General features: G+C 37.0%; 1 protein-coding gene across 8 annotated transcripts in view; it reads right to left on the minus strand.

Moving 5' to 3' along the window:
- Window positions 1–24,972, minus strand: part of UNC80 (unc-80 homolog, NALCN channel complex subunit) — a 259,417-nt gene that overhangs the window by 163,182 nt on the left and 71,263 nt on the right. For 6 of the 8 annotated variants that reach the window (XM_043991060.1, XM_043991061.1, XM_043991059.1 and 3 more), the window contains 6 exons: window positions 21,780–21,927; window positions 17,063–17,211; window positions 13,369–13,535; window positions 11,137–11,229; window positions 3,743–3,957; window positions 3,259–3,365 (listed from right to left, as the gene is read on the minus strand). In XM_043991060.1, coding sequence (XP_043846995.1) covers window positions 3,259–3,365; window positions 3,743–3,957; window positions 11,137–11,229; window positions 13,369–13,535; window positions 17,063–17,211; window positions 21,780–21,927 — 879 coding nt within the window. The remainder of the gene's footprint in view (window positions 1–3,258; window positions 3,366–3,742; window positions 3,958–11,136; window positions 11,230–13,368; window positions 13,536–17,062; window positions 17,212–21,779; window positions 21,928–24,972) is intronic. The other 2 variants (XM_043991063.1, XM_043991058.1) reach the window with 1 other exon arrangement.

Raw genomic sequence — 24,972 nt, forward strand, 5'->3', positions numbered from 1 at the left:
AGTATCTGAGGCTGGATTTGAACTCAGGTCCTCCTGAATCCAGGGCTGGTGCTCTATCCACTGTGCCATCTAGCTGCCCTTTCAGTGCTCTTTCCACCTCATCATGGGCATTACTAAGGTCTAGCGACATTCAATGGCTTGCCCATGATTACATCAACATCAGAGGTAGCCTTTTTTTTTGGCGAGGCAATGAGGGTTAAGTGACTTGCCCAAGGTCACCCAGCTAGTAAGTGTTTAGTGTCTGAGGCTGGACTTGAACTCAGGTCCTCCTGAATCCAGGACCAGTGCTTTATCCACTGTGCCACCTAGCTGCCCCAGAGGTAGGCTTTAAAAAATTATTTATTTTATACTAAATTTTTGACATTGATTCTCTGATTCCAGATCCACTACTTATTCAACCAACTACTTACCCTTATTTCCTTTAGCAAAAACTTCACAGAAGTAACATAAAGAACACCACTTTTAACAAGATATTAAGGAAGGAAAATGCTAATAAATAATTTATGAAAGAAACAAAGGCATTTTTGCATCATAAACCAGTTCTAAAGAGAACAAACTCACATACTACTTGAATGATACCCTTTGTTAACAGCTGTCTAACCTTTCTCTTCCCCTACCAGTTTAATGTAATGCTGGAATCTTATGAGGTCCTTGGTGTGTTGCTTTATCATGAGTTTCCTCACTTCCTTCTGGCAATTTCTGACCATGAAGGGTAGAGAGTAAATGTATTTATAATGACTGGTGAGCAAAGAGAGTATATGAATGGTATATGTATGTATATGTGTATATGTATGTATATGTGTAGGTGTATGTATGTGTGTATATGTGTGTGTATGTATGAAATATGTTTAGAGGGATATGTGTACTTGTTGACTGGGTGATTGAACTAACACGTGACAGACTGGAAGTATCCCAGCAAATTCACAGGTATGTCATGGATTAGAAAAGGTTAGAAAATAATGCCCATGGTGAAGTGGAAAGATCACTGAATAGAATCAAAGGAACTGAATTCAGGTGCTGCAGAGAGGTCAAGATGAGGATTGAGAAAAGGCATTTGATTTGGCAATTAAGTGATCATTGGTAACTTTGGAGGCAGTATTGTCAGTTGAATGATGAGGATGGAAGCCAGATTACAAAAAAGTTGAGAGAGAGAAGAAGAAGAAGAAGAAGAAGAAGAAGAAGAAGAAGAAGAAGAAGAAGAAGAAGAAGAAGAAGAAGAAGAAGAAGAAGAAGAAGAAGAAGAAGAAGAAGAAGGAGAAGAAGAAGGAGAAGGAGAAGGAGAAGGAGAAGGAGAAGGAGAAGGAGAAGGAGAAGGAGAAGGAGAAGGAGAAGGAGAAGGAGAAGGAGAAGGAGGAGAAGAAGGAGAAGAAGGAGAAGAAGAAGAAGAAGAAGAAGAAGAAGGAGGAGGAGGAGGAGGAGGAGGAGGAGGAGAAGAAGGAGGAGGAGGAGGAGGAGAAGGAGAAGGAGAGATCAAAGATTAATCACAGAAGGATGACAGAGGAGCCAATTTGCTAGAGAAGATTGGATGGAATGGGATAACCTGTCCATATAAAGGGTCACCTCTTCCTGTGAGGCTGGGGTGATGGGAAAGATAGTGCTATGTGACCAAAGTAAGATGAGATGAGGAGAAGAGGGAGCTCTCTGCAAATGGCCTCAATTTTTTTCCAGTGAAATAAAAAGTAAAGGTTTTCAGTCATGAGAGGTTTTAGGAGGGATGAAAAGATTTTATGATCAATGGGATAGTGAATCAGTTGGGAGGTATAAAAAGTATTGCCTTGCCTGAGGGCCCAGTTCAAATTATGTAACATAAATTAGTAGTGGAGCTCATAAGCATGGTTTTGCAATTTTTCTCCAGCTTCATTCAGCAGTGTATATGTTGAAATGAAGGCGGTACTTGGTGGGAATAATCCAAGATTGTGGCTTGGCAGTGCAAGATTGGTGCTAGGATGAGGGGGCAGGGGACTTAAGAGAAAAGGATAATGGAGAGTTGAACTAGTTTATCTAGGGGAAGGTGAGTGCAGTCAGTGCAGGGGTGATGGCCTGAGAAATAGTTTATGGGTAGAGGAAGCAGAGGTCAAAGACAATTCAAAGAACCAGGTTTGGAGTTGCAAGGCAGAGTGGAGGTAGAATGATAACAGGTTGCAAAAAATAAAGGAATTTCAATTCATGAACTCAGAAATGGAAATTGGGAGTGAAGGTAAAACCAAGGTTATGACCATCTCTGTATGTAGCTGTGTTTGAAGTACTGTCATATAAGGGCAAGATTTGGGGAGGAGAAAAAGGCTATGATCCAGGCATTGAAGTCATTGAGGAAAGAGTATCTTAGAGGTAAGTAGATGACATTTATCAGAATTTTAATTGGGTAGTAGATATGGATTGAGTAACCCTTAAAGGAGGAGAGATTACTAAGTAATGGCATTCGAGACTCTAGAAGTGGCAAGGGGGAGCAAGGAGCATTCCAATTCTCCAACCTGATCAGGGAGTAGAAGAATATGAGTGATAGTGCAACCAGTGCTGGAATGGATGGCCAGGGAAACTATGTCATCATAAGAGGGCTGGGTTTCAGTGACTGCAAAAAAGATGAAAGTGATGGTTTTTCTCTGCTTTGGATCATAACAATAGATAAAGTAGAACTTTTTTTTTTTTACTGATTTTATTCTAAATTGTAAATAGTGTGTTTTCTTTCTACAACAGTAAGATTCCCATAAACTATTTATCTTCAACATTAAAAACTTGCCAAATCATGATTATAGACAGAGCTGGAAGGGACATCAAGGCCTCTCATTTTACGGACTAGAAAACTGAGGCTGGAAGAAATTAAGTGATTTGTTTCAGGTCACACAGATGGTAAATATCTGAGACAGGATTTAAGCTATCATCTTCTTGATTCTAAACTCAAGGTGCTCTCTACCATGCCAATCAGCTGCCTCTCAAGTATATGCATACAGACTACTTGTTATTCATTGTCAGTTTCAGTTGCTTTTCTTTAATGTCTTCCAAATTTGTTCATTTAAAGGCCTCTTTAGTCACACCTCAATGGACTCCTGGATGAAACTTGAAATCAGGTAGACCCAGGTTCAAATCTTGCCTTTCACACTCACTACTTGTGTCTCTCATTTTCTTCATATGTAAAAAGAGAAACTATATTTGAAGACTTTTAAGGACCTTTCAGCTCTAAATCTATCATTATATGATATTTCCAGAATTGAAAGTTTTATTAGGTCATTTAACTTTCCCAACAAGTGATGCTTAGTTTACCTTTGAACTTTGCCTGATGAAAGACAGCCGGTCTACTGAGCTAATGTCCAGGAGATCTTCCACACCATCCGCTAGGCCCGAGAGAGATGATCTCTTTAGCCAATTTCCTATTCAGTAGACAAAGTCTATTAACACAGCTCAGTATTCTCTCCAAGCTCAGTCAAGCAAGAATTCTAGCATATACTTTAAAACAGGCAAAGCGCCACAATATGATAGAATATGAATGAGGAGAAATTCTTCAATCTATATGCCTTGGATGACAATGTGCATGGTTGGATTTTAAATAAATAAGATAGTCATGTCCATTGCTTAGGACCCTACCTGGTACATAGTAGATGCTTAATGAATGCTTTTTGATTGATTGACAGGATGAATTATTAATATTTTTCCATTAAATTGGGTGGAATTCCAGCCCCCTCTTATGCTGCAAGTGTACCTATGTACAAAATAGATAATAAAGAAGTAAATAAATAAATAGACCTACTTTTACCTATGGGGAGTTTGAGTTTCTTCCGGAGTGAAATCCTTCGGGACCGTGAGCGTGACCGTCTATCAGTGGTTGTCCCTGAGTGAGCAGTGGTACACTCTGATGTATCCTGCTCTGACTGGCTACTCGTGTCACTTGCAGCACTCTGAGATTTGAACATTTTGCGCCAGAAATCTTTGCGTCCTAGGTTTGCCCCTTGCATCTGTTCATCACTGTGAGCAAACAAAATTAGGGTTAATTTTGGATTAAGAGCAGCAGAACTCACTCTCTACACTTAGCACACAATTACCTTTATAAAAATCTTTCCCCCAAACTTGCCAATGTGCATTATCTCATATATAATATTATAAAACTGTATTATTATTGACAAGGGAGGTACCACAGTGTGGGGAAGGGTTAAGAGCTTAGAACCAGAAGAGCTCTTAGAAATTATATTTAATTTAGAGACAGAAAAGTTAAGAGACTTGCTAAGGGTCACAATCTGGTTACAGTTTGGCGTGAGACTTGAATCAAGGTCTTCCCTGACTCCAAGTCTAGTACCCTTTGCACTGTAACATAGTGCCTCTCCCAAAAGGCTTCATCTGATATTGGTTCAGGGGTGTCCTAGAGTCAGCTTGAACTGGTTCCCAAGAGATAATTGTTAAATTTCGAGTGTGAGGATTTACACCACAGAAATTGGCAAATGCTATAAATAAGGATTTCAGTTATTGTTTTGTTGATTTAGATTTAAGAAAGTGATGGATAAAAATTATTCAGATTAACTTAAAAGTATACATATTGTATACACTATTTTATCCCCCAACCCTACTCCTTGCTCTAAGAACTGGTTGTTAAACATTTACCAGTCCACCACTGTATTGGTTCTTCCCAAAGACACCCAGAGCCCCTGCTACATTGTTAAATGGATGTGCCTTTATTTATTTGCTTTGACTTTTAAAAAATGTAAGTGCCTCATTTGACAAGTGTTTTAGTGCCTGTGAATCACGACAGCAGAGACAATTCATTTTAAAACACCAATAACTATATAATTCTCATTCTGGTAACAGTTATTACCAACCTTAGGGACTGAAATTTCCAACTACAGAGAAATCTGAAGCACTTGAGTTAGATTTTGGAAATGAACATGAACCAGAAACAAGTGATATAGTCAGTGTTTATGGGATTTTAAACAATAATTTTAAATTTGCTTGCAGACCTTGGAGACAGATTTGGAATATTTCCTAGGTGCTGTATAAGATATTCATTTTTTTCATACAGCTTTTAGGGAGGAATTAATACAGAATCCAATTTCATCTACCCAGAGCTTACCAGTGATTCGTGACCTTTGAATTCTTATTTGTTAACCTGAAGTTTTATTTTTCTGTTCTAAAATGAACCCATGCTAGTTTGCTAAAAGTGAATTCCTCTATAGGGTCGCATCAAATATTCATGTTGCATGCAGTTTCTCACCTACAGAGAATTCATGACATTCTGATCAGGGTATGAGTAAATTCTCTGAAGGGGAAAAATGATCCAGTGGGACCATTTATCAGCTTTGTTTGAGAGGGTGGTACATTAGTTTTATCTAATGGATTTATATCAATAACTAGTTCCCGAGAAACAAGAAACTTAAAAACCATTATTAGTTTGAGTATTACTCAGTCAATGTGACCTTTACAGAAAGAAGAATAAAAAGAACAAGGGGAAAGGAAAAATAAGAAATAGAAAAAAAGTAAGTAGGTATGTGCAGAGATATAAATAATATGGGCCACTGAAGCTTTGTCTTATAGTACCAACAAGAGAGATCTAGGGGATATTTGTGGGGTCAGTTGTGGACTTAAGGCATAGTTTCAGGAGGAAGTAAAAAATCACTGACCAAGCCCTTCTCTCATGTTGTTGCCATGGGCAGAGGAAGTCTGCTGTGTCCTACCTGTCAGTCTCCCACTGATGGGCCCCATCATTATCATAGAATTCCCCCCACACACAGGGAACCTCCTTTACCACCATATTAGTGCTACTGCACCCCAATGAGGTGGACTGCTTACACATTTTATAACTTGGGAAACTGTTGTGTGGGATGTTTTGGGTCTGTATATGTCAGTCTTAGAGTGTCTGACATGTACTTTATATTTTGGGAGGGAACATTTTGAATGGTTCCAAGAAAGAATAGCTAGCATTACATGGATGAAATTCTTAGGAAGAAATCAAGTATGGAAGCTCTAAAGAATGAAATTATGAAAACACAAAGAGAAACATTTATTCTGCTTGGCCCAGATCAGAAGGCAAAACTAGAAACAATATTTGGAAGTTATAAAGAGGCTTGATATTAGGAAAAATTCCCTAACATTTTTTTGTTGTGGCTGTTTAATCATTTCAGTGGTGTCTGACTCTTTGTGACCCCATTTCGGGTTTTTCTTGGGAATGATACTGGAGTTGTTTACCAGTTCCTTCTCCAGCTTATTTTTACAGATGAGGAAGAAAAGCAAATGGAGTTAAGTGACTTGCCCAGGGTCACACAGTTAGTAAGAAGAATCTTCCTGACTCCAGGCTGGCATTCTATCTACTACATTATTAGCTGCCCTCCCCAAACAATTAAAGCTACAGAAAAGTAGAATGGACTGCTGGCATGGGGAAGGGTGGTTTTTTTTGGGGGGGTGGGGAATTATAGCATTACACTGCTATATTTTCCCCCCTTACTTGACATATTAAGTGAAGACTGGATGAACATTTGTTGGACACATCATGGAAATTCTCATTCATGTATGGATTTCGCTAAATAGTTTCTGATATCCCTTCTATCTCCAAGTTTCTATGGGTCTGAGTCCAATTCCTTTTTTTGGATTTGCCTGAGACCTTCTTTGTTACTTCATGCCTTAGTTTTTCCTTTCTGCAAAAGGAAGGCCATAATATCTGCTTGTTTTGAGCAGAAATAGCTGCTGATTTAAGACATTGCTAAAATACATAATGATTTACTATAAAATATGATTACAAATGAATAAATCAAGAGAGGATATGCCATCAGAGGCACCTGTAGTTAAATAACAAAGAGGTTTTCCATTATATCTTGAAAGGATTATTAATGAACTTTTCATCGCACTATTTCTATTTTTTAAACACTTACCACATCTGTTACATCATTAGATCACTGATTTGATACCTTTAAGCTTTACCAGTGTGAGGTGGAGAAATTGATGAAAGGGCATTGTGCATGGAGCCCAATTGGAAAAGGGTCAGAATTCAGGGAAAGAAGGGAAACTATGTTTATTCAAAAGTAGGATAATGCAGCACTTTCATTCCACTGGTTGCTACTACTTCATCATTCCACAGACTCATTCATTCAGTAAGTCTGAGTGCTCATTCCTTTTAGGTACACAGAATTCTGGTAGTCACTAAAGGCAATACAAAAGAAGCATAGCCCTTATCATCCTGGGAGTTGAAGAGAAATATAATTTTCCCCAGTTTGAAGAAGAGACTGAAATATCAAGGGAGTGAGGGCCTTGAGGCCCAGGACAAATCCAAAAAATATTTAATCTTTAAGTAGAGGACATAAGGAAAGGATGGATTCTGTGATCATCCGAAGGCAAAATAATCACGAGCAGCTGAAGCCCTGTCTAGTTCATTCACCCACTTAGGAGGAATCCTACTGTATAGAATTTGCCACTTGTTTGGACATACCTGTTTGTTGTGGTGTGGGAGGTGGTGAAGTTATCCCTTCTTCCCTCCCCCCTATCTCGTTGATGCCTGGTCAACTGACATTGCTATCCTCTGGAGATTCTGACTCTATTGGGACCTTGCTTATTTTCTCTCTATTTTTATGTAAGGAGTTTTGTCTCCAGATAAAGACAAGCTACTCAAATGAAGAAATTATTATTAAGCAATTTTTAAGTGCCAGGCATGGTGCTAAGCACTGGGAATACAAATTCAGGCAGAAAGACAGTCTCTGTGCTCAAAGAATCTATGTTCTACTGGTTGGAAGCCAACATATAAAAGGGGACTGAAGAGTGAGTGGGTGTGGTAAAGGTGTGCAGCATGGGGATATGGTAGAGAAAGTCCTGTGAAGAAGAGTCAGTAGGGCAGCTTAGATAGGAATGAAGACATGGTTGGCCTGCATCTCCTAAATATGGAGATTCTTGGAGGGATAGGTCAATCAAAGGAAGAAGTCACAGGGCATAGGGTCCTTCCAATGGGAGAAGTACTTCAGTGGCGAAGTTAGCTACCAGGGGAAAGGAGTTTCTATGGCATCATAGTCCTGTGAACAAGAGTGAATGTTTGCTAAAAAAAAAAGAATGAATGAGGAAGTGAAAGTAAAAAGGGAACCTTAGGCTGAATGCCTTAGATTTGAATGATACTATATTAAGCTTCTCTGCTACTGAACAAAGAGGGACTTCAACTGTATGACACAACTTTTATCACCTAGTTTGCAATCTAGTAGGGCATATTATATAAAGTTGAGTAACAAGCATTAGCCTAGTAATTTTTTCTCTCACGATGTGATTTCATGTAATTCTATGAAATCATAGCTTAAAATGATAATTTTTAATAATTCATAGTATATTGAGAGGTAGCATGGTGTAGTGAAGATGTGCCAATATAATTGGTAAATGTTTAACAAAATGTTTAACAAAATATAAGACAATATAATGTTAATTTGTGGTTTTCTAAGACACAATGTGGCCCACAAGGATCCATTTCTATATGAATTTGACACCACGGGTCCAGTGGATAAAAAGCTGGTCTTGGAATCAGGAGAGCCTGATTGCAAGTCTGAGCTCCGTGATCTTGAGCAAATCGCTTAACCTCACAAAGCCCCAAGGAACTCTACAAGGCTATAAGTTGCAGAGAAAAAGATGCTTATCTGTATTTCTGGAGTAAATTCCTTCTTCAGTAATAAACTGTTCCCCTATCATACCTAAAAGGTAATTTCTTCCTTGTCCTTCTAATTGTTTATGTCAGCATTTATGTGTAACTTGATTATTCATTTGGAGAATTCCCATTTTGGAATATGGTGTGAGATGTTGGTCTATATGTAGTTTCTGCCAAACTACTTCCCAGTTTTCCTAGCAGTTTTTGTTAAACAGTAAGTTCTTTCTTTCTTTTTTTTTTTTTTGGCAAGGCAATGAGGGTTAAGTGACTTGCCCAGGGTCACACAGCTAATAAGTGTCAAGTGTCTGAGGCCGGATTTGAACTTAAGTCCTCCTGAACCCAGGGCCTGTTCTTTATCTACTGCACCACCTAGCTGCCCCCAAATACTAAGTTATTACCCCAGTAGCTTATATCTTTGGGTTTGTCAAACACTAAGCTTCTTGCACTGGTGAAATCATAGGTCCAGTCCAAAAAATTGACTGGCATCTTTATAACACGTTTCAGTTTAAAGTGTTTTCACATGTATTTTCTCGTGTGTGATAAAGAGACAAATTAACTAGTATTAACAAGAAGTGCTATAAGAATTCAGGGAAAAGGAAGACCAAAGGAGAACACAGTAGTCAGAAAAGGACTAATATTGATAAATTAGTTGTGTATTGAAGAATGGGTAGAATATGGATCGATAAAGAGAAGCATGAAGGACAATCTAGGTAACCAGAACAACAGACACAAGGGACTATAGTCAAGAATAAACATGCTCTAAGTATGTCTGGAAATAATAAGTAGGCTGGCTGGATTGAAAGTCTCAGATTGGAAAAATAAGACTGGTGGGTCAGATTAGGTACACAAAGAAAGAAGCAAGTATACATAGTAGCCTAGTGTTCAGTAGAGCCAAAACAGCATAGCTCCCTGGGGTAAGATCTCACTACTTAGCAAAAACCAATAGAAAAATTGGAAAGCAGTCTCGCAGAAAACTAGGTATAAGCCAATATCTCACACCATATTTCCAGATAAGTTTGGGGAATAAATGGATACATGACTTAGACATAAAGGGTGACATCATAAGATCATCAGATCTCAGTTTGGGGGAATAATTCATGAACAAGGAAGGGATAAAGAGGATCACAGTAGATAAGATGCACAATTTTGAATACATGAATTTAAAAGCTTTTGCACAAACAAAATCAATGCAGTTAAAATTGGAAGGGAAACAGACAACTGGGGGAAAAATCTGCAATGAATTTCCCCAAGCAAGTTTTCACTTACAAGATATATGAGACTGATTCAAATTTATAAGAATAAGATACATTTCCCATGGTCAAAGGACATGCAGTTTTTGAAAGAGTAAATCCAAGCTATCTATAATCATAAGAAAGAAATGCTCCAAATTATTAATAATTAGAGAAACACAAATTAAAGTAACTCAGAGTTTCCACATAACACTCATCAGATTGGTAAAGTTGATAAATAGGGAAAATGACTCATTAATACACTGGTAGACCTATGAGTTGGTACATTCATTCTGGAAAGAAATACCCATAAATTTATCAAACTATGCATATTCCTTGCTCAGACAATACCACTATGAGGCATAACTTAAAAAAAATAAAAAGCAATATATATGTATGTATGTGTATACGCACACACATACATACACACAGTCATATTTATAGTAGCACTTTTTGTGGTGACAAATAATTGGAAACTAAGGAGATGCCAATTCATTTTTGTGAATGGCTGAACAAATTATGGCATATGAATGTAATTGAATTTTATTGTACAATAAGACATTAATAAAGGGGCAGTTTCAGAGAAGTCTGAAAAGACTTGTATGAATTGTTTCAAAGTGAAGTAAACAAACCTAGGAGAAAAAAATTTATTCAATAGCAATAACATTGTAAAGATAAACAACTTGGAAAGACTCATGAACTCTAATCAACATAATGAACCCTTTCTGAAGCCTGCTGATGAAGCCTGTTACCTACCTCCTGACAGAGGTATGGTAGATTCAGGATACAGAATGAGATTTTTTTGGGGGGATATAGATAATGTGTAAATTCATTTGCTTGACTATGCAAATTATTGTGTTGGGGAGAAAAGAGATTTTAAAAATTGAATTAAAATTAAATAATAAAAAAAGGCAAAGAAGAAATAAGATTGGACAGCCAGAGAGGTATATGATTAAGAGAAATTCCTGATCACTATGTTGAAGGGTTTGACTTTTATCTTAGTGGAAATAGGAAGCAACTGGAAACTTTTGAGAAGAGTACTGTCAGGACCAGAGGGAGATCTTCAGAAAATTACCTTGTTTATGATATATGAAATAAGCTACATAGAGAATACAATATGGGCAGTATTTAAGAGGCTCTTAAAGTTGTCTAGTTATAAGATGATTAAGGCTCAGTCTAGGTTGAAAGTAGAAGAATCAGAAAGGAACAAATGAATGTAAGTCATTTCAGTGGACGATTCAATAATTACATAGTAGAATTTTTCCTTCACTAACGAGTCTATTGGTATATATCTTTGGGATCAAGTCTTCTGCTACTTACTGCTCTGGAGTTTGCAAGGGACGGCCAGACATAAAGCTGCGACATTCATCAGGTGCTGATGATAACTGGCCTTTGTCAATTCCAGCCTCTGACCTGAGGGAGTAGTTCATTCCATTAATTAAAATGTGCTAATTTCCATTCAATAAAATAGGCAGCCATTTTGTAAAAACACACTTGATAGTGGTAACACACACAATGCTAAAGCACAATCTCTAATCCTCTTGAAAATGCCATCATATAATAATGTATACTGATATTAAGGTATAACAACGTGAATTTAGCTCTTGGTTGCACCTTTCAAATGTAGGAAAGGGTCTTATTGATAATAAGTAATTCCCAGATGGGAAAGCTCCCTCTGCCAATACAGATGAACAACTTCTCTCCAACTCAAAGTCTTAAAGAGTTACCTGGAGCATTGAGAGGTTATGTGATTTGCCCAGGGTCATGCAAGCAGAGTATGTTAGATGGGGATCTTGGAACTCAGTCTTTCCAGGCTGTGAGTCCAGTTTTTTATTGACTAGACAATCCAGCCTGTGGCATTCTGAGAGAAACACCAGAACTGTGTATTCACTGGTAAAAAAAACCTTGAATGAGGAAACTGTAATGCCTAATCTTAGAGAATTATCTAGAGCAGAGATGTCAAATGTGGCCCATATGTCCTGCAACAGTGCCAAGGCATGAATAAAATTAAAATGGAATTGGGAAACATTGAACAGAGAAATAAAAATATAATAAAATGAAGACAATATTACATTTAAAAAACCAAGTCATTAAGTAGCTCACAGGGATCTTTATGTATAGATTAGTGGTCTCCATTTCTTTTTTAGTTTGACCCCACTGGTCTAGAGTGCTAAGACATTACTGCCTTGCCCAGGAAAACAATATATTTCAGAGGCAGCACTTGAACTCAGGGTCTCCTGGTTCAGGGGCTAGCTCTCTATCTACTATGCTACACTCCCTCTGACATTAAAATACATCCTGATAATATGCTTTCCAAACAAAATTATTAGCTCATATAGAAGGCAAAGGCTCAAATTTTCATATTTCCAGATTACTAAAAGGAAGAAAAACTGAATGACTGAAAAAAACCTACTCCTGGTCCTAGAAACTTTATAGCTAAATATATCTCTCCTCTACTGCTACAGAGGCTGAGCACTATTCTGGTTGCATATGCTTTACATGTATGTTTTGTTTGGCATTTTGGTCAAAGTGTCTTTCCTTGTTACAAGGGAGAGTTTTAATTGAGATGTGAGATTGATAGTATGTCTAAAAATAACTGTAATATATATATGTATATATATACATATATATATATATACATATATATATATATATATATTTAGGTCAGGCAATTGGGGTTAAGTGACTTGCTCAGGGTCATACAGCTAGTAAGTGTCAAGTGTCTGAGCCCGGATTTGAACTCAGGGACTCCTGACTCCAGGGCTGGTGCTTATCTACTTCACCACCTAGCTGCCCTGTAATATTTTTTTAAAAGACTTAAAAAAAAAATTAGGGGTTTCTCTTTGTATCTACTAAGGCAAAGAATCTTTCACACAACATACATCAACCCAAGTTTGATACTTCTAATAGAAAAAATAATTTAGGAAATTGTTTTTGTTTATCAATCATCTTCTGGTACTTTATTTCAAGCGTGTCTAAAAAGGCAGCTATGATATAGTGGATAACTAGCCTCTGTGCTAAGAGGATCTGGGGCAAATCACTTAACTTCTCAGGGTTCTAGGCAACTAAGGCTATAAGTTGCAGACAAAGTGCTCACCTTCACTGATAGAGAGGTTCCTCACCTGGAGTTTCCCTATACCAATGGATCTACAGATCTAGCCCCTCTCCTATCACAGAGAGCAGAAACTGGCATACCTTTCACAGATTATTACTTCTAGATCAAAATGATAAATATCAGTGGACACAACCAGAAATGCACAAAATTTTGCTGCATTAGTTAATTTCTGAATTAACTTGAATCAAAAATATAGGGGAGGTGATGCACTTCTAGTATTTTTCTAAGGGGAGAACTGATACTCTGAAAAGTCCTCATTGTTTTACTGAGCCTAATATCTACCAAAGACACTGGCATTGTTAGTAAAACAATCATCCACCACTCCCATGTTTAGGATCAGTTATTGGGATCTGAACACAAAATGCAAAGGAGAAAATATTATATTGCCATAAGATTGATGAAAACATTCAGAGTTTCCTTCCCACAGATGGACATACCTTTTGCTCCCTGAGGGTTTTGAGTCCTGCTCTGCCTCCTCTGATCTTTTCCCTGGGGCTAACTTTTCTGCACTGTCTAGCAAGGCACTCAGGGCAACCCTCCTGAAAACATTTCCATGAGCTTCTTTGATGAATTGAACCAGCTGCCGGATGTCACAATAGAGCCCCTGTGTAATGACAAGCATAAGGTATAGCAGGAAAGAGAGGAAGCTGTATCAATAAACAGTTTTCTCATGGAGCCTGAAAAAGAAGGCTTAGAATAGTGCTGAAATTAATAAAATGGGTGATTTACTCCTGGGCTAATACACACAGAAATCTTTCAAGGGAAAACTTGAAGAATAATTTCATCCTGTATCTCTGGAGGTGTTAAAAATTAAGTGTCGCTAGTCCTATACTTCAAAGACATCAAAGCAATTTTAAAAGGACCCATATATATGAAAATATTTAATAGTTCTTTTTGTGGTAGGAAAGAACTGCAAATTAAGGGAGTGTCCATAAATTGGAAATGGTTGAATGAATTTTGACAGTTGCATGTATTTATATGTACATTTATACACACATGCACACACATATACATGCATGTTTTATATATATATATATACACACATATATAATGGAAAGCCATTGTACTGTAATAAATGATGAAAAGGACAGTTTAGAGAAATCTGAGAAGGCTGGTATGAACTCATGAAAAGTGAAATGAGCAGAACTAAGAGGAAAATATAATATATAATAAAATATAATATAATAAAAACAGCGTTATGAAGACAAACTTTCAAAGGCACAATGACCAACCACAATTCTGGAGGACTGATGATAAGGCTTGCTACACACCTCCTTTCAGAGAAGTGATGGACTCTTGGTTAAAAATACATACTTTAAGCATGGCCAATGTAGGAATAGTTTGTTTTTTTTTCTTAACTGCATATTTATTACAAATTTTTCCCCATTGGGAGGTGTGAGAAAATAATTATTAATAATGAGTTTCTTGGGGGGACCCAGATCAGTTTCAGTCCTTTTTCTCCCTCACCCCAGAAAGTTGAGCCCCTGCCTGGAATGAGTCCAGGTGAACTAAAGGAATGGAGATTGATTCTTTTGTCTACTTCATTGAAGGACTGATGGGATTAAACCACACCTAGATAATGGACTTTGCCTTAAGCAATTTAGGTGAGTCTTTTGCACACTTCCCCCTCATGTTATCTGTAGGTCATTTGAATTTGGACCACCCTGAAGTCGTATCAACCAATGGAATTGAATGATACTAACCAATTAGCTTTGATCAATGTATAATGATGTGCCTCTATCAAAAGAGGATAAAAAGCCTTGACCATAGGTGGGTCATCATCTTGGCTCTATATCTTGGCTTGTGGATTTGGTCTCTTGCTGCCCACTCTCCTCTTAAGGACAGTGTAGGCATTGTAGGGCTTCTGAACTCTCCTTGAGACTACATGCTGTCTCTCTGAGAGATAGCATGGGTTTTCTGGGGCTATTCTCCTGCTTGTCCTAACCACTACGTGGTCAAATCTTTACCGATATTTAATATTAATTAATAATACATGCTTACTCCCAAAATGGGTGCAGTAGCCATTAACATATAAGTAGCAATAATTCTAGAAAGTACAGTTTAGCAACAAATAATAATAATAAAAAAACAACAGAGGGTAAGTGGTAGGTAGACAATAGATTTTTGGTCATTGAAAAAAAAACCCTTAAAAATAAAATCAGTTGTAGCACTTTAGACTTCAAGAAGATCATCAGGTACAATATAAAAATTATAATAGAATAATCCCAGCCCTCTAATTCTTAGGCTTTTACTGACTATTCTTAATTATGACCAGAGGAGGAATTAAAGGGAGACTACCCCTTTGGGGTTTTGGTTCTAGTCTTCAACTTTTGTCCAAAAGCATTTTTTAATCATCTCCACTTCTACTAAGATTGGCATAACTCTCCTTAAAAGATTTTCTGCAACAAGCTTTATTATTTCAAAGAAAATGTGGTAGATTGGATAGGTTCAGAGATACATGCCACTCTTCTAGGTCACATAAAAATCTGTCCATTCTAGCCCAAGTTGCTAACTAAATAACCAGATTTGTTCTGTGTAAATATAAAGGATCATCTTGGTCTGCCAAACCCAACTAGTGTGTTAACACACTTTGAAATATGGGTATTTGTGGTGCAACTGTCTTGCTTATAATCAGTGGAGATGAAGGGACTGGAGGGAGGGGGGTGGTCAAACCCTCAAAAGGTATTTATGAGACACTTAGTCACTGAGAATCTTGCTTTGATATTTTTTTTCAAGTCAGGAAAATATAGCTTTCACCTGGTCCTACTTTGTTTATTCTCTTTTCAAATATGACTCTTTAGAGTTCTAAATTATTTTCTGAATTTTAGCAGAAATTGTGCTACATTTCCCCACAGACTCATTTATGTGCAGAATTGTGCGTGTGAGGTTGCCACATATATAACTGGTTAGAATGCAGAATAGATATGCAGGCACTTATTTCAGTCAGATTTGGTAGCACTATCCCAAGTCACAATTTCTTCTGAAGCAATTACGTGTGATCACCTCTTGCAGGACTGTTTAAGGCCATGAAGGGAGTTTAATTAACCCAGTCACGCTATTAGAAATAGTAGATGTAATATTATAGCCTTCAATTAACATACAATGGCAACCATTCTGTAGCATATTTGCTTTAATTACCAAAACAAATATAATTTGAAATAGTTTTTATAATATTATTAGCATTTTGTTGTAATGCATATCTTCTTTATTATTAAAAAAAAACCTTTTTATTATTATGAACGTGACACACCAAAAACATGAACATTTCCCCATTCTAAGAGAAAAAGAGGACAGTATATGAAACTATGAATCTTCATTATGTATGGCTTATTTTGTCAAGCATATTTAAAATTTAACACATTAGTTCCAACAATGATCTACTTGTCTATTATCCCTTCTGAACTTTGTTCTACTCTCATCTGTATATTTTAAAAAATGATTAACATTCTTTCCTTTCTCGCTCTCATTTCTTTTGGGATTACCATCTCCTCTGCAAAACCCTCCCATGTAATAAATAAGTGTAATCAACCAAAATGAATTCATGTATTTGTCCTGTCTGAAATTGGTCATTATATACCTCTGTCTACTAAGAGGACATTCTGTTCTTCAGGATCTTCCTAAAATGATCAGTTTTGTAATTTTAGGGTTTACAGGGGCAGCCTCACATACACTATTTCAGTACAGTTTCTTGATTACTTGTAAATTCATTTCAGAATGGAGTTCACTCAAAAGTTCTTACAATCAAGCCAGGAATGGGTTGAACAGTTTTGAGTAAATCCATACCTACTTTAGCAGCCTTTTTCAATGGAATTCAAAGTACACATCTCACAAATGATCAGAAGATCTTCATGAGATGAGGGGTTAATAAAACCTTCTCTACTTTCCTCTTTCCCATCTCAGCAATTCTTGAATCAGCAAAATGGAATAAAGAAAGGCTAAATATGCTCTTAAGGTTCCCCAGCATAATCGCTGACTGCTGGTGCTGAAAGAACAGCAACAAAATAGAAGACTCCTCTCCAGTTCTAATAGTTTCCCCCAAACCTCCCTCTGCCTTTTTTCTCCTTTGTTGCTCTGGGTTTAAGCCCTCTCATATATCTGAGATGGCATACCCTTCTGCAGAGAGATCCTCACCAGGTTTTCAGGGCTGTGTAGTTCATGCGTAGTAGATGCACAGCGGGTGATGAGGGATTTAAACATAGCACTGACAATAATACCTTCCACATTCTGGGCTGTGGATTTGTTGTCCACTGTGGTGAAGTTATTCCCAAACCCAGCTTTATCTGGAAAGCAAAGGTACAATTTAAAGGCAATTTGCCCAGTGGAACAATGGGATCCTGTGAACAATTCACTAGCAAAAGGAGACACATAATGAAACAAAAATCATAATAATACCCTACAGACTTTGAAACAAATAAACAACACTCCCTTTACAGCCTCTTCTCTTAGATAACTACTTTATTTTGTTTATAGCATCTTTTGATAACATTTAAGGGTAAAAATGGAAAGAATGTTAGGTGAGTCAGAGAATCTGGGATCAAATCTTAACTCTGTAGTGTATTAGCTGTGTGAACTAGAGGAAAGCGCTGGGCCTTAGTTTCCCTATTTGTAAAATGAAGGGTTGAATTAATGATCTCTAAGGTTTCTTTCTGCTCTAAATATTTGATCCTATAATCCTAATTGTTTTTGGGAGGAGAAAATGTTCAGATGTAGAATAATTTTTTACAATGATCTCTTCTCTTTGAAATTCTCCCAATGCCCCCAAGGTCTAAATGGTATATTATAGGGTTCACCAATATTTTCAGTGAGGGGCTGCTAAGCTCCTTACCTAAATTATTGTGTTGAAGGAGTAGGAAGGAAATGCTGAGAGGAAGTATGAAATGAGACTAGAAGACAAAAGAGGAAGAGAGTTCTGACAAGGAAATGGATCCAATCAAAAAAGAAATCATTTATTAGGCACCAAACTAAGCAAAAGGCAAACAAGGAAGAAGGCTGGGATAGTGGGTAGTGTGTGATTATGTTCAGATCTTGCCTCTAACAATATGTAGTGGTGTGACTAAGGGAAGCTCAAGTTTTCTGAGCCTCAGACAACTGTTAAAGGTAGGAAGTTAGAGGCCAAGTAATCAGCAGTTAATGGTGACATTTCTCTTACTGGGAGTTCCTACATCTGTGAAGTCACAGGTTCTTGATGTAAGTGTATGTACAAAGGGCTATGTTGGATGCAGGGGATACAAAGCATGTGACTCAGAGAAGGGAGAGATCACTTTTAGCAGAGGAAAGGAGAATGAATACCTTCAAAGGTGACACATGACTTGTTCCATAAAATAAAAGGATTTGAAGGTAAAAAGGAATTAAAGGATAAAAGTATTAAAGGTAAGGAGGGAGTCTAATACAGGATAAATGGAGGATAAGTGGGAGCAAGGCTAATTGGAGTAGACAATAGGGTATATGAAAGGAAATAATGCACAATAAGATTGTATAATAATATATAATGAGATTAGATAGTTAGGTTGGAGCCAGGCTATAAAGCATTTTAAAAGCTAAGAAGGTGTTTATTTCTAACCCTCATGGTAATAAGGAACTACTGGAGTTTATTGAGTAGGGGAGTGACAATCAATCCTGAGCTTTGAGATGATCACTTTGGGAACTGTGTGGAGGATAAATTAGAAAAAAGAGACAAAAAAAGAGACTGATTAGGGAGCAATTTTAATGGTCCAGGTGAGAGGTATTTTTACCATTGCAGTCTGAACTAGGGGGTGGCTATATATGTTTAGATATGTAAGTGTAATCTTCCTTGATTAAATGTAAACTCTTGGTGGGAGGAAGTGGCTTAAATTTACATAATAAATGCTTATTGAATAGAATAGAGGTAGCTGGGTAGTAAATGGGATGGAGCACTGGTTCTGGAGTCAGGAGGACCTCAGTCCAAATTCTCATTCATATATGAAATAGCTAGTGACCCCAGACAAGTCACGTAATTTTAATCTGTCTCAGTTTCCTTATCTAAAAAGTGAGCATAATAATAGTAGCTGCCTCACAGGGTTGTTGTATAAAGAAAATGAGAAAATATTTGTAAGCACTTTGTAACCTTTAAAGCACTATATAAATAGGAATTATCATTATTATTAGTAATAATTGATTGCGGGAGGACAGGATGATATTATGAACAAGGATCAAATGAGATAACATGTAAAGGACTTCCTACATCTTAAAGTGCTATAAAAATGCTAGATATTAGTAGTAGGAGTAGTAGAAGTGGTAATGGTAGTGACTGTGGTAGTGGTCGTGGTGGTGGTAGTAGTGGTACCAGTGGCAGTGGTGGTGGTGGTGGTGGTAGTAGTAGTAGTAGTAGACTAATGTGAAATTATTCTGGAAAAATGGAGTGGAAACAAGTAACAAAAGCGCCTTCCTTAAGACTAGACTATAAAATTTATATTTTATCTTATAGACAAAAGCTCCTTCAGGGCCGAGACTTTTTTTTTCTTTGTATCTTCATCATAGCATAGTTCTGGGTATACAGTGTGATAAAATAATGGGATTTGGCAGATGCCCAGTGGCCCCCATCTGAAGATTTATTTAGAATTAATTGAATTGGGTGAGACTGAGAGACTGATTGAGAACCTACTTAAGGATGATTAAATCAATACCACACCTGGCTGGCCCTGAGTGGGGTGTAATTCTCAGAGGCTATGGACTACAACATCAACAGGAGACCACCCTCAACCAATCAGCTTGAAGGACCTCCCCTTTTGGGGAGGGAGACAGGAAGTAGGAAGGTGAGGCTCGTTGGATGAAACAGCCTTTTTCATTTGGGAACCAGCTGTTGGCAGCAGAAGCGGGGAGAATAGGGAAAGTAGACAGAACTCTTGCTACATGTGTTCTTTTTACTAACACCTAATATACTTTAATAAATGCTTAATGCCCAAAGACTGGTGCTAAAGCTTCTAATTTAAGGCGACCACACATTAGAATTTTAGACATCACAGTAAGATTTTTTTTTAAGTAAGGCAATTGGGGTTAAGTGACTTGCCCAGGGTCACACAGCTAGTTAAGTATTAAGTGTCTGAGGCTGGATTTGAACTCAGGTACTCCTGACTCCATGGCCAGTGCTCTCTCCATTGCACCATCTAGCTGCCCCATAGTTAGATTTTTAAACATCACAATATTAAGTGCTTAATAAATATGCATTGACTTGACTTAACTATGGCCTACAAAGAATAAGGAATGGCCAAAGACTGAGGCCTTAGCTTTAATCAAGTTGGGGTCCATGATCAACTAATCATTCATGATTGACTTCTGAATTAACCTTTGGTTAATCCATCTCCTAAAAGGAACACATTGCTTCCTTATCCATGTTTGGAACCATCTTGCTAATTGTGTACTACGGACTTCAGGATTATGAGAAATCATACATAGTACATTGTTGAATACAAATTATTCTGTAGCATATGCCAATGTTATCTTCCTGTAATAGTATAAATGTATATTATTTTGCAATCAATAATGTCCCCATGGGGGCATACTTGGCAAATGCATAATTGCTTTTCTAGTTGGTGTGATGTCTGTGGTTTAAATACATTTAACTAAGTCTTTCTTACATTGAGGGTTAGATGGAGAAGAGGCACCCTAGTAATAAGAGAAATACTGTAGCCAGGGACAGGAAAAGAAATATTTTTTCCATGTACATCAAATAGTTTCTTTATAGTGACTTGAATAGATGTTATTACAAACACTATTTTATGTAAACTATAAAAACAGCAAGAAAAAGAGGTATGTATGTGTATGTGTATGAGTATGTGAGTGTATAGTGGAATTTGCATTAAAAATATTTAAAATGTTTGGTCTATTCCAGATGATGTTTGCACACAGTAAGCAGCTGCTTGAACATTGGTAGAAGAATAAGACCTAGAAAGGGCCTTGAAAGGCCATTTAATCTCATACTTTCATTTTAAAGATGAGAAAACTGAGGCCTTAGGTGTCCAAAGTCACATGGGTAGTAAGTGGAAGAGCGAGGATTTGATCCGATGTCATCTATAGCAAGTCTTCTTAAACATTTTTCACTCATCACCCCTTTGCCTGAGAAATGCTTACACAATCCCAGGTATATAGGTATGTAAAATAGGCATATATAACCTTTTATGGTTGCCAAATTTTTCATGACCCCCACATTCAGTTATGTGACCCCCATATGGGGTTGCCACCCACAGTTTAAGAAGCCAGGCTCTATAAGAGTTTACCTATGGCCATGTACCTATGAAATAGTTTAGAGCTTTATGCCTACATAATTTTCATATAATTTATCTATTCTGGCAAATACTGCAATGCAGAAACAATGAGAGGCATCTTTGAAGTTGAAGTCTCAGTTCTGTTTTATTTATTGCATTTACATATACAAGTGTGTATTTTATATATATATATATATATATATAACATATATTATGTAGCTATATACATATATGTGTATCTGTCTATATTTCCTCTTTTATTTCTTAGAGTCCTTGAGTCCTTGACTCAATTCCTTTACACCAGAAAGATAAGGAAGGTAGAAGAGAGATCATCCACCTGAGGTTGAATAACAGTCAAGGGACCAGAATAAAAACCTCCAGAAATCTGCCAGACCATTGATAGTTTATGCATTATTAGAGACCATTAATCTAGATATATTTTGCAGAGGAAAATTTTCCATAGGATATTTCCCAGAGTATGTCCTGAAAGATAGTATCCTCCTTTCCCTCACTTTACTAATACTAGAAATATATTCTACTTCAAGGAATTTGGGGTGACTCCCAAATAGTACATGGCCTACCTCATCATGGTCTCTCCCAGTACTTATGATGGCAGCCATACTTACTGTCAGTGACTGGTTCCATACAGAATCCTAGCAAAGCATGCAAGAAATCCACTACGTTATTGAGGGAATCCTTGTTCACATAGTCCCTCATGGTTTGTCGAAACTGCATTTTATCTAGCTTGTAAAGCTTAGTGAGGCAGTTCTGGGCCTGCAACAAAGTAAGAAAAGTAAAAAAGTCAAGAGCATCTACTTAAGTGACCTTTATAATTCCCCTCTTCCCACCCCAAATCACCTGGAACCCTGCTGAAAGTAGGAGTATAAATTCATTTGTTCTGGCTAGTGCTGCTCTGTCTAGTCTATTCAATCCCAATAAAGATTTAAGCAATTCCTATGTTCCAGGCCCTCTAATGGGTGCTGAGGATGATATGGTAGAAAGAGTGCTTGATCTGAGGATCAGAGCACCCACATTCAAATCCTGAATCTACCCTTTATTAGCTATATGATCTTGGGTAAGTAATTTCACTACCCTGGATCTCAGTTTCCTTAACTGTAAAATGAGGTGTTTGGAATAGATGACTTTGAAGGATCCATTTATATCTAAATTAAAGATCCTAAATATAGATCTGGCATAGCCCCTGCTCTTAAAAGAGTTAACTATTAACCAAGCATTCATGCCCAAGTTAGAAATTCTTAGCAGAGAAAGTAATGGAAAACATGAGCATTATCTCCCCAAATGACTATCACAATAAGGGGGTTGTACTAGAGAGTCTCTAAGATTCTTACTAGCCCTAATTCCTAAAATTGAATGTACATATATTTTCTGGGAGTGATAGGAGACCCTTTAAGTCCTTCCATTATCACATTAGTCTATCTGTTTGCTTGGTCAGTATCTTAGGAAGTGGCAATGATCCTGGCTCTGAGGGGACACATGTAAAACCAGTAAACCACAAATTTTACTAGAGGAAAATGGGAATTAGTAAAAATAAATCCTACATGGTGGAGGGAGCATAGAAAAAACAACATAGGCAACCAAGAGAAAAGGGAAGACTTGAAGAAGAATGCTCCGGTGGCTAGCTTGGGCCCTGGAAAGCTAGGGGCCAACACAAAGATGCCAGATTATGGAAGGCAGATCCAGGGTAATGGGACATATGAAAGACTCCATTGAGTGTGAATGCTAAAAACCAACCACTTTGATACTGAAACCTGGACATCTTTTAAATTGCCTGGAAAAGACTAACATTTAGAATTATTAGAAAGTTTCTTGCTAGAGCCTTAAATCACAGTTTTTTATAGATATCTATAACTTGCTCAATAGGGAAGTTAGAGAAGAAGGAGATAAGACAAAGATGAGGGATGATAAAAGGGAAGGTAGATTAAATGAGACAGTGGTTAGAAAAAATAGACTTCTGAGTAATGAGGGGGAGAGAGAGGAAAAACAAAAAGAAAATGTGATGGAGAGAAATATACAGTCGTCATAACTGTGAATGTGAATGCTTTGAGTTGACCCATAAAAAAGGAAGCAGATAGCAGAATGGATTAAAACCAGAATCCAACAATATGCCATTTACAAGAGATACACTTGAAACAAAAAGATGCACATAGATTTAAAATAAAGGGCTGGAGCAGAATCTAATATGCTTCTGCTGAAGTAAAAAAAAAACCATCAGTAGGAATCACAATCTTAGACAAAGCAAAAGCAAAAATAGACCTAATTAAAAGAAATAATCAGGGAAACCATGTCATGCTAAAATGTACCATAGACAATGAAGTAATATAAAAAAATTTTACAATAAATTTCTCTGATAAAAGGTCTTATTTCTCAAAGACATACTGAGTATAAAACTGAGTCAAATTTATAAAAATAAGACCAATTCCCTAATTGATAAGTGGTCAAAGGATATAAACATGCAGTTTTTAGAAGAAATCAAGACTATCTGCAATCATATGAAAAATATTCTAAATGACTATTAGAGAAATGCAAATTAAACCTCAAACCTATCAGAAATGACAAAACTGAATGGAATGAGGGAAAAACAGTTACACTGTGCACTGCTGGTGGAGTAATGAACTGGTCCAACCATTCTGGAGAACAATTCGGAACTATGACCAAAGGGCTATAAAATTGTGCATACTCTTTCACTCAGCAATACCACTGCTAGTCCTGTACCCCAAAGTAATCAAAGGAAAAGGAAAAGGACCTATATGTACAAAAATATTTATAGCAACTCTTTTTGTGGTGGCAAAGAATTGGGAATCAAGGGGATGCTCATCAATTGAGAAATGACTGAAGAAGTTGTAGCACATGATTGTGATAGAGTACAATTGTGTTATAAGAAATGACAAGGTGGGCATGGTTTCAGAAAAACATGGTAAGAACTACATGACCTGGTGCAAATTGAAGTGAAATGAATGGGAGATCACCGTATATAGTAACAGCAATGTTGTAATGGTGATCAACTGTGAAAAATTTGGGAACTCTGATTAATACAATGATTCAAGACAATTCCAAAGGACTCATGATGAAAAAAAAGATGCCATCTGCTTCCAGAGAACTGATGAACTATGAGAACAAATTGAAGTATAATTTTCTCACTTTCTATATTTTTCTTGCTTTTTTAGGAAATATGGCAATATATAGAAATATAGATATATGTTTTACATGACTTCATATATATAATTGATTTCATATTGCTTGCCTTCTCAGTGGGTGGGGAAGGTGTGAAATGAAGGGAGAGAATTTGGAACTCAAAATTTAAAAAGAAAAGAATGTTATAATTAAATGAATAAATTAAAATGTTTATATATATATATATAAAGTATAATGTATAAAGTATAATGTCAAATCCAGTCATTCAGACCTTTTTTTTTTTTTTTGCGGGGCAATGGGGGTTAAGTGACTTGCCCAGGGTCATACAGCTAGTAAGGCTGGATTTGAACTCAGGTACTCCTGAATCCAGGGCTGGTGCTTTATCCACTGCGCCACCTAGCTGTCCCTGTCTTTAGAACTTCTAAAAATCTTTAGGGAGTTTATTGTAAGGCCTAAAAAATAAAGTCTTCAAAGTGGAATCTTTGTTCCTTTTAAAAGAGAGTCTGAAGAAATTTTGAAGAGTTTTGACCACTATGTCACTTGGGGAATAATGATTAGATTACATTAGAAACTGCTATATTCTTTCCTTGTCCAGTAGATATTTCAATACTTAATAACTTAATAGTTTTAAGTTTCATATTTAACATATTTGCTGGAGGCAGACAG

Source organism: Dromiciops gliroides, chromosome 3 (assembly GCF_019393635.1).
Source record: "Dromiciops gliroides isolate mDroGli1 chromosome 3, mDroGli1.pri, whole genome shotgun sequence".
NCBI lineage: Eukaryota > Metazoa > Chordata > Mammalia > Microbiotheria > Microbiotheriidae > Dromiciops > Dromiciops gliroides.